Genomic DNA, 14,551 nt, shown 5'->3' with positions numbered 1-14,551 from the left:
GTTAAATGTTAATTATCCACATTAATTACTAAATGCTATTTATTTACATCATGGAAAACTTTGGGCCTGACGCTGCGCTCACAAAGCCTCAGTGCATTTAAACTGAACAACATTGCCATAAACCAACTGCAGTGAAAGTATTAACAGGAAATGCCAAACCGCCTTCAGCCTTTTACCCTTGAATTCCACCAATTTTTCCAAATTTTTGTTAATTCTATCACTGAGATGTAAACAAATTTACTCAGAGTGGTTTGATATGAAATGGCAACTCATAGAGAGATTTACCTACTTTGATTTCTTAACACTGGTGGTGATAGGCACCAGGGGGCGCCAATGCAAATGCAGCCGTTTTATTTACTACCCAAAATGAATGATGAACCTACTCATGTCTTCTGAGTATGGCAACAATAGTATATCATGATACTTTAAGCCATTTTCACAATACACAATACGCATCAAAATATCTCAGCACACAAATGCAATACAACGCAAGGCCACATTTTACATACCATGCCACATTAAATCCAATTAAACAGGACTAATTACGCTCTCTTTGTAATAACATATGCAGTTAGTCTTCTTTATGTACTGACAATATCCATGATATAATCAGAAAAGCATCTTACTATGATAAAACTTATCACGATAACAACAAATTGCCCACCTGTACTTCTGAGCTTTTACACGTAATGTTGATAAAGGTGGAAATATACGCTTTATTTGGGGATTATTTTGCCTTACAACACGTCATCGTCATATATGGATATTAAAAAATAAGTTGTAGGCCTAAAAGCTCATCTCAAAACTATCGCAAAATAATGTCTCATACATCAGGCCATGCATTTGTAACTGTTTTGCTAATAACTTTCTTTAAGGGAGCTTTCAGAGGCTTGACGTCTGGTTCCCATCACCACCACCGTGAACAATTCTGATTGTTCCTCTATAAAAGAGTATTTCATATCAAACCACTCTGCATAACTTGGTTTACTTTAAATCTGATTAAATGTACAGAGATTTTATAAAATTTCATAAAATAGGAGTTCCTCTTTAAACCCTTCAGATGTCTGGTTCCAAACATCATCATTGTGAACAATTCTGATTCTGATTCACATTAAACCAAACCTTAAAAGCCTAACTATGCAGATATTTTGAAAAATCAGGTGAATTCGCCTTTAAGAGACCCACATTCTTCAGCTTACATGGTCATATACCACCTACTGGGGCAAGGTAGTGGCCACATTTACCCATGACCACTGCTTGTGTGTGTTGAGCCTTGGTAGCATGACCGCTACATCAATCCTGATGTACACTCGACTCCCACAGACTGATTTATGACCTCGGTTCCCCTTCTTTTCTCCTCTTGCACATCATGTTCTCTCTCTCCACTCGTAATGCCTTAATCACATTTCCTCAGGGCTGGGGTCCCAGACACACTGAATCTATCCCAGAATCCGTTTCTAGCTCTGAAATGCAGGTGAAGTTTCTCCTGTTCGTGTGCCGTTCTCCCAAAACTCCACTCGCTCAAAGTAAACAGACTTCACACTGAGAAAGAATAGCGTGCCATTCCTCTTAATAAGAGCTGAATAAAACCCAAGGCTGAAACGCTTCCAGAAGAAAAAAGGCCAGCCGAAGACTTTAACAACGGCTCTAAACTTACAAAAACCCCAAAACCCTACACCACGAGAAGATCTGTTTATGCGAGCAATAGAACAATAGTTTGAAGTAGTGTTAAAGAAGGCCTGAACCATTTTTTCCAAATGTATGTGTTTAGTTGTGGCATCTTCTTACGCCACAAGAAGTAGCTCCACCATTCCAATTTGCTGAGTGGTTCCTCCATCATCTGCCAGCTGAAAAGACGGTTTGTTGGCCATGACTGATTCAGAATTCGACATTATTCTTCCAAAGCGGGCTAAAGGACGGCCTACAGGACAAATGTTATCTTTTCTAATACATACATTTTTCCGTTTTTGGATTTTTTGAAGCACAGTTAACAGTTGAAATCAGCCTAGGATGGAATCAGCAGATTTTTGTACCAAAAACATGCAATTGGCAACCAAAAATAGGCTGATTTATTATTTTTAAGTTGGCTTAAAATATCTTTGCTGATATTTATGAAGTAAATATTGTGAGCCATATAAATGCTCTTGCATGGTATTTGAATGCTGCTGCTATACCTATACCAAAAAGTCATAGCCACAGTTGTCTATTTGGTTTGTGTTATTTAAATAGGCAACTTCTTACATAGTTACAAATAATAATAACATAATAATATTATAAAATCCCAGTTTTGGCTCATTATACAGCAAGTGATGTTATGCATCTTGCAATATCAGTTAATAAATGTACAGAGAATGTGCTACTATATTTTATTTATCCACGGTTTGCGGTTTGGGTTTAAAAACAGGACTTAAATGGACTTTTAATTCACTTGGACTTTAAACTAAAATTCTTTGCCTTAATTGACCCCATGCCTTAATTGTGTTTATTTTATTTAAAAAAAAGAACATTCCTTTTTGTAACTACCAAAACAATCACAACACTATAGAATCTTTGCCAAATGTTTCAGTAGTGACTGTTTCAGTAGTCACACTTTTAGCTAATTTCAAGCATAACTTAAACATGCCAGCCAATACATGACTAACAAACACAGCTTTGAACAGATGTACACACAAAAAAATCATAATATTTTTCATTAAAACACAAAAATATGTTTCAGTAGTGGCAATTCTTCACATTACATTACATAACATAATGTAACGACAATTCTTAATGTTAAGTTCCACACTGATTTTCAGACTTTGGGGCACATTTACCTCAAAACAGAGGGATCTAACTGCTAACCATGTGGCCATGAGGGACAGGAATGCAGTCTCACTTCCTGCTTTAAAATGCAGGGGTGTGGCTAAAATAAGGCTCCACCTATGGACTTAAACTTTGTGTTTCACTAGTGACATGAAAATGTGGGACAGCATATTTTTGAATTAAACAATTTAAATGCGCAAAAAGTAAGTATTATTTTCAAAAGTCGAAAGGTAGAAGTTAAAATACCCTACAAATTATGATTTTGTATATCGCTGCGGTTGGAAGAAAACCTCATATCTCCAAAATGATAACTTTCTAACAAAATAACAAGTCATTTTGGACCGTTTCTTTTTGTCCATTCATCATAGAAATTTACACACAGTGTAAAGAGCAACAGGCATTTTCAAATTAGGTCAAAACCTGAAAAAATACGATTTTTTTTTCCGACAGCAGCGATATATTTAGCTTATTACTATCTCACTTAATACCTTGGGTTTAAATAGATCATAACTTGATCCTTAATAAATATCTAAGATCTGAATTGTTTTGTTTTGTTTTTACTGCAGGATCGCACTTTGAATACAGTTTCACTGGGGAAAAATACATTATTCGGGCTCAAAGAAGACATAAAGACATAAACTAAGCCTAAAAATATGTAAAAAAAAGTTGTAGTGTTATAAAAGTCAACATAACTGACATACCTACTTGACTACATTCATTGTAAAAAAATGAAAAAAGTGTTATTATTATGCATTTTATTGTTTCTTTAAGCATATAAGCCTTGTTGTTTAGTTAAGTTTATTTAACCAACCCCTCGCATCCCACCTCAGCACCGAAGTACATTTCAAATCTATGGAAACACTGATACAGTACACGTTTCAGTCAATTAGACTGACTCGTCTGAACTGACTTGTAATGTAATGACAAACGCAGCCAGAAAGGCCTAAAACTGAAGGCCTAATTTGCTACTACTTTTAGCACAAGCATCATGTCCTAGTAAAAACCAATTACACAGGGATTGGGTAAGGAATTCATCATTTTTCCATCATAAGTCACGGTGCTGTCAGAGCTAACTGCACTAAGCACTGAAATGAGTGAGTAATGTTGGTGGATTTGGCTGTTTCTGGAAGGGTACAGAACAATAGTGAGGAAAGAGTGTAAAGTGGAGACTGCAAGCCATCCACACACACACACACACACACACAGCCCTCGGAGTTAAATAAACACACATAAGACACCTCTATCTTCCCCAGCCATCTGCTCATGCTAACTCTCTCTCTCTCTCCCTCTCTCTCTCTCTTTCTCTGTGGAATGTGCATGCTCCTTAACTGTCCAAAACTTTCTACCTCCCACTGCCCACAGAAACTGAGAGAGAGAGAGAGAGAGAGAGAGCGAGAGAGAGCACCATTAGCAGCAGATCAGACAGATGGTACATTGACATCAATATCTGTACCTACAGAGACCAGAGGTTCAGTCACTGTGGCAGTTGTGGGGAGGGAGGGGGGGGTCCAAATTGTTAGAGAGAGTTACAATCAATTACCCCCTGTCTTTGTGGAGATGGGCAGGGGAGGGGGTAATAGTTAAAAAAGACTCGGACGAACAGAAAAGATGAAGCACACAGCGACCGCTCATGCATGGCCTAAAGACGGGCGGAATAAAGACGTGACCAGGCGCCAAACCCTGGAACGTCAATGGAGCTAAATCCGAGCATGCAGACAAAAGAAACTCCAGCAGCTTCCCAACATCTGAGGGCCATTTCCTTTACAACCTGCACTTACTGGCACGTCATTCAAAGCCTATGTAACCTATAAATAAGTCATGACATGTAACAGTGATGACTCTTGGGGCTCTAGTTTACTTAGTTTGCCACTATTAACACTATCTTACCTGGATTTGTCCCACTGCGTGTCTACTTTGGCTGTAGTAACATAGATAAGTATGTAGAACTGGAGCATTTACTGTTCAAGTGGGCTTCTCTCTCTTTAACTATAGAAGAAGCAGGATGCTGTCTTTATTGTTCTGAACAGAGTTCAGATTGCTAAGGACTTGGTATTTGTTTCATCAGGGTAAGAATAAAAATGTATACCATACATTAAAAAGTATATTTTCAGCTTTGATGTATTATGTTGTTTAAAGATCAACAGAGAACTTGTAGAGAGGAGAATTAGCACTCTGTAATGTCCCAAGCGAGTCCAAAATGAATGGGTTAAGATGGAGCATTTGAGCAAAATCACAGTTTATAAATGCTTAAACATTATTAATGTAAAAGAATGCCATCATTTTCGGAACACTGAGTAGGCTAAAACATTTTCACACTGCTGTTATATTTGTAAGAGCTTTTAAACTCAAGTTATAGGAGTTTAAAACGGCGCCTCATGTACATCTGTGAACACAAACAGCCAATGAGCTGCTCCGGTCACAAACCAATCGGCACTCAGTAGCAGTAATGCAGTGTTCTGCTGCCCAAAATCTATTTGCTGTAGAAAAAAGGAAATACATATGTAAGTTTTCACTTTTTTTGTGAATTACATCCTTCTACTTCCTAAAATGAAAATTTTGGACAAGCGATTAAAAAAATACTATAACTTTTCATTTTTAGCCATTGAGCTCCTTTCCTCACATTCATTGAGGACTCGCTCATGGGCGCCCTCTGGCATTTTGAATTCATGTTTTTTGATGTAACAGGGGAAATAGGAAGCAGCCAGGCTCCTCATAAACCAGCTCTGATATCAGCATAATTAAGAAATCATGTTATCAAAAGGGAATTCCAATAATTTTTCAGCATTTTTGTAAACATTGTACACATTCAAACAAGTTCATTCAGAGTGGTTTGATGTGAAATGTGCCGTTTTACAGGAATCTGTCCAGAGTTATGTACAACAAGTGCTCATAGGAACCGGGCATCCCAGGCAATTAATGCCCTAAAAGCCATCTCATAGAAAGCTATTACTCAAAATGGTTATGAAGAAATTGGTTTATGATAGTTTTGAGATAAGGAAATCTATTTACATACATATAGTCATAACTATCCACGTCTGGGATAATAAATAAAACGGCTATATTTGTGTTGTACACATTGTGACCACTTGTTCTAATCAAAACCAATGTTAAGAAATCTAAGTCAGTAAGTTTCCCTACAATTAACCATTTCACATCAAACCACTTTGAATAACTCTGCATCTCAATTTACAGACATTTCCAAAAATTGGCGATATTCAAAATACATTTAAAGGCAGAAGGCAGCATTAAAGGAAGCATTCAAGGGTTAAAGGAAAGAGCTCTACAGTAGTTCTGGTTTGGTCACTTGATGAAGTCATAAAGTAAGAAATGCTTACAGAATTCACTTCAAATTCTGAGTAGTCTGTAATAAAAACATACATTTTAAGGATATTAAACATTCCACCTTAAGCGTTACATGCATGACAGTATGTATTTAGTCTGCATAGACGATGAAATGCCAACCAAAAACTGACATAGCACTGACTTGTACGCACACACTTCCCTGAAAGAAATGCACTCTGGAGAGGCGCTTTTTCCAAAGCAATAATACAAAACACGTTTCCTAACAGGAAGCACCACAGCAGCCCTTCTGGGCTGTGCCGAGCGAGAGAAAAAAAAATCCAATTTATACATGCGTATCATCAAGCCTGTAATAACATGAAATTTTTGGTTCCAGCTGAAATTTCCTAAACGCATATATAGAATCACATTTGGTTTTCATTTGAGGAATGGCTTGGCCTCAGCCACCCCAAAAGCCAAGCTAAAGTTTTTCTCTTTTTTTTTCAGCTGCACAGGATTTTAACTCCATCCCGAGGGGACAATTTACCAGGAGCGCAAGAGAACCATCACAGCGGTGCGATCGAACTTCAGCTTTAAGTATTTCTCCTCTTGCTTTCTCTGGAGAGAAAAAAAATCTATTCAGCGGGACTTAGGAGGTCAGCTGAATTTAATGGTCACTTATTGCCCTCTGAGCTAAATCTGGTGGCACAAAGCAGGAGCCCTGGGACCACCCGGCACTAACCCGGCCCCAAGTGCTCAAATCCAGAGTAATTCCCTCTCGCTCTGTGGGAGACAGGTATCTGAGAGAGGCTAAGAGGCTAGAACTCTCTCACTCTTTTTCTCTTCCCCCCCAGCTTTCCATACTCTTTGTCCCCACCTCCTCCCGTTCTTTCTGGACTGAAAACAGCACCGAAAAAAATTACGATTCTCCGCTACACACTCCACCCCCCGCTGGGACGCGATTAATATCAGTAATCAGTAAAGCTGTCTGACGTCTTGATTTGTGGAATTCGCAGCAGCTGATAAGGCGGCTCGGGCCGTTCACTGCAGGAACTCGACAAAACACAGGATACAGCACACACACTTTCCTCTCCGAGACAAAACCCACCAAAGCCCTCAGAGCTGTGCTTTCTGGGAGCTGGAACAATAAGGCTATCTTGCCACAGGCTCAAAACTCCTTCTGAAACAAAGCTGACTTACTCAAGTTCAAGATAATTTACATTCAATGCACTCCAGATCTCTCAAAAATCAGTGTGTACATACATGAACAGAAGTCAGAGATGTATGTGTGCTTTAACTGGACAGTCCCACTACCAGCTTTTCCATCAGAAACCTTTATATGAGCCTATCTAAACCAGGCCAATGGCTTCAGCATATGTTACAGCAGAGCACAGAATTCTCATTATGTTTCTTTGGAGCCCTTCTAGCACAATATGCAGGAACCATCAGCATCCAGACATATACACAAAAACAGATCTCAATTAAGTTTCCCTGTAAAATGAAACCTAAACAAACAACACAATAACAGCTAAGCAGAAAAGCCAGTAAACCACTGGTGACTCACCTCAGCTTTCTGAGTCCGGGGCTGGCTGGCCTCTGTCTCGATGGCGTAAACGTCCAGTAGGTACAGGTCCGCCCCCTGCTCTCTGTCCAGCTCCGTGGCCGTCTGGATCACGCCCGTGTGGCGCCCGATGGTGAACAGCCTCCCTACGGCCTTGCCGCCACTCCGGACAGACACGATGAAATACTCCACCTTGGTCCCTGAGCCACGAGGGCTGGATGCGTCCAAGGAGATGACGTTGGTGCCTGGGGGCTGCCCTTCCTTCAGAATGGTGATGTACTTGGGCTGGGAGAAGACCGGCCCGTCCGTACCCTGGAGGATGATGGTCAGCTCCGTCCGGGACGTCTTGCGCTCCGTGCCATGGTCGGTGGCAGAAACAGTCAGGCTGTAGATTAGCTTTGAAGGGATGAGCTGAGAGGCCACTCGGATGTCACCGCTATACCTGTCCATGATGAAGGTGTCTGAGTCACCTTTCACCAGCTCATACTCCACCTCTCCGTTTGCACCTTCATCTGGGTCAAAAGCCACGACTGTTGTAAGGATTGAGCCAATAACGATGTTGGCTTCAGCCACCAAGGCATTCTGGGAGATAAAGTTAGGAACGTTATCATTTTGGTCCGTGACCCATATTGTGACATTTTTCAGGGCAAACCGACGGAACTCGATGGGCACTGCTTGATCTGTTGCTTTGACAGTCAGCTCAAACATGTTGGAGAACTCTCGGTCAATCTCACTGCTGGTGAAGATGACCCCAGTGATGGGGTCAATGCGGAAATGGCTTCCTCTAGGCATCTGCTGGACGATGGAGTACTCCAGCTGCCCGTTAATGTCTGCATCTGTGTCATGAGCTGTGATGGTCATGATGGAGGTTGAGAGGGGAAGGTTTTCAGGGATGGACTTAAAAATATCACCTGGGGTGAAAACAGGGGGGTTGTCATTGAAATCTCGCACGTGAATAACAAGAGGGATGGAGGAGGATCTGGCTGGCCTGCCATTGTCCTTGGCAGTGATGTTGAGTTTGTAGACAGACTGAGTTTCATAGTCCAGCTTTCTGACAAGGAAGATGCTGCCAGTACTGGGACTAATACTGAAAGTGCCATGATTGTTGCTAGCCATGATGCTATACATTATGTCAGCATTAGAACCTGAATCTGAGTCTGTTGCTGTAATAGATGCCACTAGTTCTCCAATCCTCATGTTCTCAAGAACATCTACTGCCATGGTGGACTTGGAGAAGGATGGGGAGTTATCATTCTCATCCAGAACACTAACACTTAGCAGGCAGGAAGAGGACAGAAGGACAGTACCAGAGTCTTCAGCTATGATTTTCAAAGAGTAAGAGGATGTTGCTTCATAGTCCAACTTTCCCACCAACGTGACCTGACCAGAACTGCTGTCAATGCTAAACTGGTTCTCCTCATTGCCCTCTGCGATATGATAGCGCACCAGTCCGTTTTTGTTCTCATCCACATCTGAGGCAGAAACCCTCAGCAGCTGTGTCATGTTCTGTGCTGACTCTGAGATGGAGGCCTGATAAATGTCCTTGTTGAACTTGGGTGCATTGTCATTAATGTCCTGAATATAAACCTGCACTTTGGCTTGGTCTTTGAGAGGCTTGGGAAGGCCCTGATCAGATGAGATGACTGTAAAGGTGAACACAGCCGCACCTCGCTGCCTCATCAGAGACTCCCTGTCCAACTGAAGTGTGCTGGTCAACTCTCCAGTGATGGCATTCAGCTCAAAGTTTGGCTGTGGTGTTTCAAACGCATACCTTACTTCACTGTTTGGACCAAAGTCTTTATCTTCAGCGAAAACACATCCGACCAGAGAACCTCGTGGTTGCTCTTCTTCAAAACGGAACACATAATTTGTGCTATTGAAAAGAGGACGGTTGTCATTGACGTCATCTAGAATGATGGTCACATTAACACTCGCACTCAGTGGCTCCACAGCTCTGTCTCTTGCTACTAGTAGAAGACTGTACCTGTCCTGCACTTCTCTGTCCAGTTCTGCCTTAATATACAACTGTCCATCAGGGAAGATTCCAAAAACATCATTAGTGTTCCCGGCAGTGATATCATAAACTATTTCTCCATTTAGCCCAGAGTCTTTATCAGTGGCCTCCACCTTGAAGAAGCGACTGTTCACAGGCTCTGACTCCAGGATGACAACCTCATACGAAAGCTGGTCAAATACAGGAGCATTGTCGTTGACGTCATACACGCTGACCGTCAAAACGAGCGTGGAAGTGCGCTGGGGGATACCGAGGTCTGAGGCCACAACCTCTACCTGGTATGAGCTGGTGGAGACCTCTAAGGGGCCAGTCAGTGTGATGAGACCATGTTTCTCATGTATATGAAACAGTCCTTTGGGATTTTGTCGGAGGCTATACACTATCATGCCATTAGTGCCTTCATCTGGATCAAAGGCTTTAGCCTGGAAAATGTGATGGCCTGTGTTCCAATTCTCCACAGCACTTACGTGTTCCACAGCATGGAGAAAATGTGGAGCGTTGTCATTAAGATCCTTCACTGTGATGTTTACTAAAGCTTCACCTGTGATGTCCCCACCTCTGGCTATCACCTTCAGCTGGTAAAACGCCTGTTCTTCTCTGTCTATCAAGCTGGTGGCTGTTATTTGCCCTGTGCCACCATTAACAGCAAACAGGCCCCTTTGATCTCCTGATGCTATCAGATAGGTGATATTAGTGTTCAGGTCAACTGTAGTGGCAGACACTGTTCCTATCACAGCATTAGGGGGTACATTCTCAAACATCACAAAGCTGTATTCCTTCTGACTGAAGATGGGGGGGTTATCCTGAGTGTCAACCACAGTGATGGTGACAATGGCATGTGTGTGAGAGCGCAGCTCTCCTCCATCTGTGGCTGAGACCTGCAGCTGATAGGTTGTTTTCTCCTCTCTGTCGAGAAGCACCTGGGTGGTGATTTTGCCAGTGTTGCTGTTGATGTGGAATTTGGCCGTATCGCCAGCTGTGATGGTGTATCTGACTGTGCCATTTCGCCCCAAGTCAGGATCGGAGGCAGACACGGTAGTGACATAAGAACCGGGTGGCTCATTCTCTTTAACGTTAGCGAAATACTGCACAGGGTAAAACACTGGCCGATTGTCATTAATATCTTTTAGCGTGACGTTGACTTTAGCAACAGAGTGTAAAGGCGGAGAACCTGCATCAGTAGCTTTGACGTACAGCAGGTAAGAACCCTGGTCTTCTCTATCTAGCTCAGTAGCAGTACTTAACCTCCCTGTGACCGCATCTAGCCGGAACAGCTCCTGAACATTAGCTGGTGTCTCTGGGTCGAAGGTGAAGCGTACCGTGCCATTGGCACCAAGGTCCGAGTCTGTGGCGGACAGAAGTAGCAGTTCGCTACCGGCTGGCGAGTGTTCAACCAGCGACACGTGGTAAGTGCTCTGTGTGAATGTGGGGACCTGGTCATTCACGTCGGTGATGTTCACGATCAGTTTAGTGTAAGAAATTTTGGGCTGCAGTCCCTGGTCTTTCGCACTGATGTTCAGCACGATCTCGGACGCCGTTTCCCTGTCGAGCGCCGCAGCACTGGTGACCAGGCCGCTGTTCTCGCTAATGGCAAACCAGCCCAGGCTGTTCCCTGACACTAGCGAGTAGCGCAGGTTAGCGTTCTGCCCAGAGTCACCATCAGTGGCTGAGACTCCTTTAACATAGCTGCCTTTGGGTACATCTTCACTAATATCCACCCTATACACTGCTTCCTGGAATATGGGTGGGTGGTCATTAATGTCATTCACAAATATGACTAGGCTAGCGAATGAGGACCGAGCCACTGGCTTGCCGTTGTCAGATACAGACACAGTAAGGTTATAAGAGGATATGCGCTCTCTGTCTAGTACGCTAGCCACTTTGATTAAGCTCAGGTTAGGAACGGGCGAGGTGTGCACCTCAAAGTGGCCTTGCTCATTTCCCCCAAGTATAGAGACAGATATATTACCGTTAGCTGTGGAGGAATCCGAGTCTGACACTGTCAGTAGTGCTACTACTGTTCCAATCTGTGCGTTCTCATCCACAGAGGCAAACTTGGAGGTGGTGGGAAAGTATCGAAATTTAACTACAGGGTCATTATCATTCACATCAAGAAGTTTAATAGTTGCTTCTGTCCTGCCTGAGAGAGAGGGCACTCCATTATCTACAGCGTGGATAGTAAGAGAATATTCCTTCTTAACTTCATAGTCTAAAGCCTCTTTAATTATTATAGTACCTGCTTTAGGGTCTATTTGGAAAGGAGTTCCTTCATCTAAAAAGTACCTGATGTCTGCGTTGGCCCCCTCATCCTGGTCTGAGGCTGTTATCTGTAAAACACTGGATCCTATGGCTGCGTCCTCAAACACACTAGTCTGATATTGATCCAAGTCAAACGCGGGTGGGTTGTCGTTAATATCCTGAATGGTGACGTTCACCTGCAGGTAGCCGTATTTTTTAGGCTCCCCTTTATCCTCCACCTCGATGAGGAGCTGGTAGAAAGGCGTCAGCTCTCTATCCAAGCCCCCCGTGGTCACTAAGTGCAGAAACGCGCCCTCGCCGCTCGGGTTCACCGTGATATCCAGGCGAAACTTTCTCTGCTCGTTGCCGTGCACTATCCTGTACGTGGTGTGGTCCACGCCGTTGCTGCCGATGTCCGCGTCCGTGGCCGTGTCCAGGATGACCTGCCGGCCGCTCGTCGCGTCCTCCTTGAACGACACGACGATCGAGGCGTCCGGGAAGACGGGCGAGTTGTCGTTGATGTCCAGCACGACGATCCGCACCTCCGTCGGGTACGTGGGCTGGCTGGACAGCACCACCACGTTGATCACGCTGCTGGGCAGCGACTCTCGGTCGATCACGGACGACGTGTAGACCACGCCGGTCGTGGCGTTGATGGCGAACAGCCGGTGAGTCTCGCTGAAGCGGTACGTGAAGCCCGGCCTCGTCTCCACCGTGCCCACGTACGTGCCAACCGGCTGCTCCTCCAGCACCTGAAACTCTTGGCGGACTTGCGAGGACGAGGAGCACGGAGAGGAGGTCCACAGCGTGAAGAGCAGCAGGTGAAACCCGGCCAAAGTCCTGCGTGAAGACGCCATAAGTGCAAGTCCCAGCCCACCTTTCTCGGACAGATCCCTGCAGCCAGATGCATCCACTCTGGGACACTTTCCCCCAGCGCTACAGCATCGTGCGTAATCCACAAACTGGAGAAGAAAAGCCAAAGAAAGTCAAACACAATCCAAAAGTTGCGCCTTTCCAACTTCCAAAGCGCTCCTTGTTAGTTTGTACAGGATGAAATTTTGACCCATGCAAAAAGCAAAAAAAAAAAAAAGCCTTCAGAGAAACAGACAGATCCCAGCGCTCAGAGTTTCCATTGTCAAGAACGGGGGGAAAGAAAAGTTCCAGCTCCCGAGACAGAAACCAAACAAAAGAAAGCTCAAAACGGAAAAAGTCGCTTCCCCGCTGTAAGAGTTTGCTGGACGCCTGGAAAAAGTTCCTCTGAGCCCGTTTGAGGGGTGAATGCGAACTCCTCGTAAGTCCAGTGCGATGAGCAGCTCCACTCCTGCAGACCAAACTAAGTCAGAACAAAAGCCCAAGTTGAGAAACCCCCACCCACCGGTGAGTCCATTGGACGAGGAGGTTTGATCCCGCCCGCTGCAGGCTGCTTTCCAACGGATAGCCAAGCTGATTGGTGGATTCCAGTGTCATTCAATCTTGATGAGGACCAACTCTTTGGCAGGTAAGCGGACCGTTATTCCTCTATAATAACAATGATCAGGATATGAAGCACGTTGGAGGAGGTTTCAGACAATATCAGCGAATGCATCTCATTTAAGTGTTGCTCATTAAGTTGGCTGTTTTTTAAAGTAAGTGTATGTATGCAGGAATGTACAGATGTAGTTGTATTGATTCATTCGTTTAATAATTTACTAAACAACTTTTTTTCATTCAATAGATTTTGGTGTTTAAACACTTTCACATTGTTAGCTTTGTTGTTTATATGACTTTCATTTGTAAAAGTCAAATTCAAATGCTGTGTAAATAAAACCATTTAAATTGCTTTTAAAAGATGTTGAGGCTCAAAACAAACTGAAATAAGTTCAAACAAAGCAGCTGAACTGCTCTTTCTTAATAGCGGCCGTTTGTACTTATCAAGGCTGCGCTGGTTTCACTGAGTTTCTTTAATAGGCAAGTACTGCCATCTATCGGCCATTATAATGAAGTACACCTAGAGGAGCAACAACAAGAAGTGAAATAGTGAATATACCATTCCAGGAGACACTGTAAGTGTAAGGAGGCATTGTAAAATTACCTTGAAGCTGTGCTTTTATTTTGTACACATGTAAACATGGGCTCGTTTCCTTAAAGTTTACAAGAAAAGTTAAAGAAATCACCAGTTGCAAGTAATACAAATCATGTTTTTCTAGTTAAAAAACAACAAACAAACAAACAAACAAACAAATAAGTAAGTAAGTAAATAAATAAATAAATAAATATTGGTAATGATTAATAGATGTATAAAGGTAATGACAGTTGTATTGAGGTAATGACAGTTTTTAATCATTTATTTTGCTCAGAATATAAAAAAAACCCAAATAATTTAATAATAATTTATTTAGCTGTAATCATATTGTCAATGTCCAAATAAATAAACAAAATATTTTTTTGTTATTTTTTTTTTTCTACATCATTGGACTGCAGCACATGTCCTTTAAATTAGATAAAAAGTTAATCATAAATGGACCAATAGAAATGCTCCAAAATTAATTGAAATTAAATCTCTTTACATTAATTTGCATTAAAAGTTAAGAAAGTGTTTAGCTTTTCTTTTAAAATTACTTTTTGGAGATACTACTTTTTTTTTTTCTTGATATAGCGCTTCAGCTGATCAACTAAAC

General features: G+C 42.6%; 1 protein-coding gene across 1 annotated transcript in view; it reads right to left on the bottom strand.

Annotated features, from left to right (window-relative positions):
* The window catches only part of LOC118820919 (protocadherin Fat 4), a 150,567-nt gene extending 137,816 nt beyond the window's left edge, over positions 1–12,751 (bottom strand). Inside the window, exon 1 of the mRNA XM_036589258.1 lies at positions 7,646–12,751. Coding sequence (XP_036445151.1) covers positions 7,646–12,751 — 5,106 coding nt within the window. The remainder of the gene's footprint in view (positions 1–7,645) is intronic.
* Between the last annotated feature and the right edge of the window lie 1,800 nt (positions 12,752–14,551).

The sequence above is a fragment of the Colossoma macropomum genome, unplaced genomic scaffold (genome assembly GCF_904425465.1).
Source record: "Colossoma macropomum unplaced genomic scaffold, Colossoma_macropomum, whole genome shotgun sequence".
NCBI lineage: Eukaryota > Metazoa > Chordata > Actinopteri > Characiformes > Serrasalmidae > Colossoma > Colossoma macropomum.
This window is presented reverse-complemented; position numbering and strand designations above follow the sequence as displayed.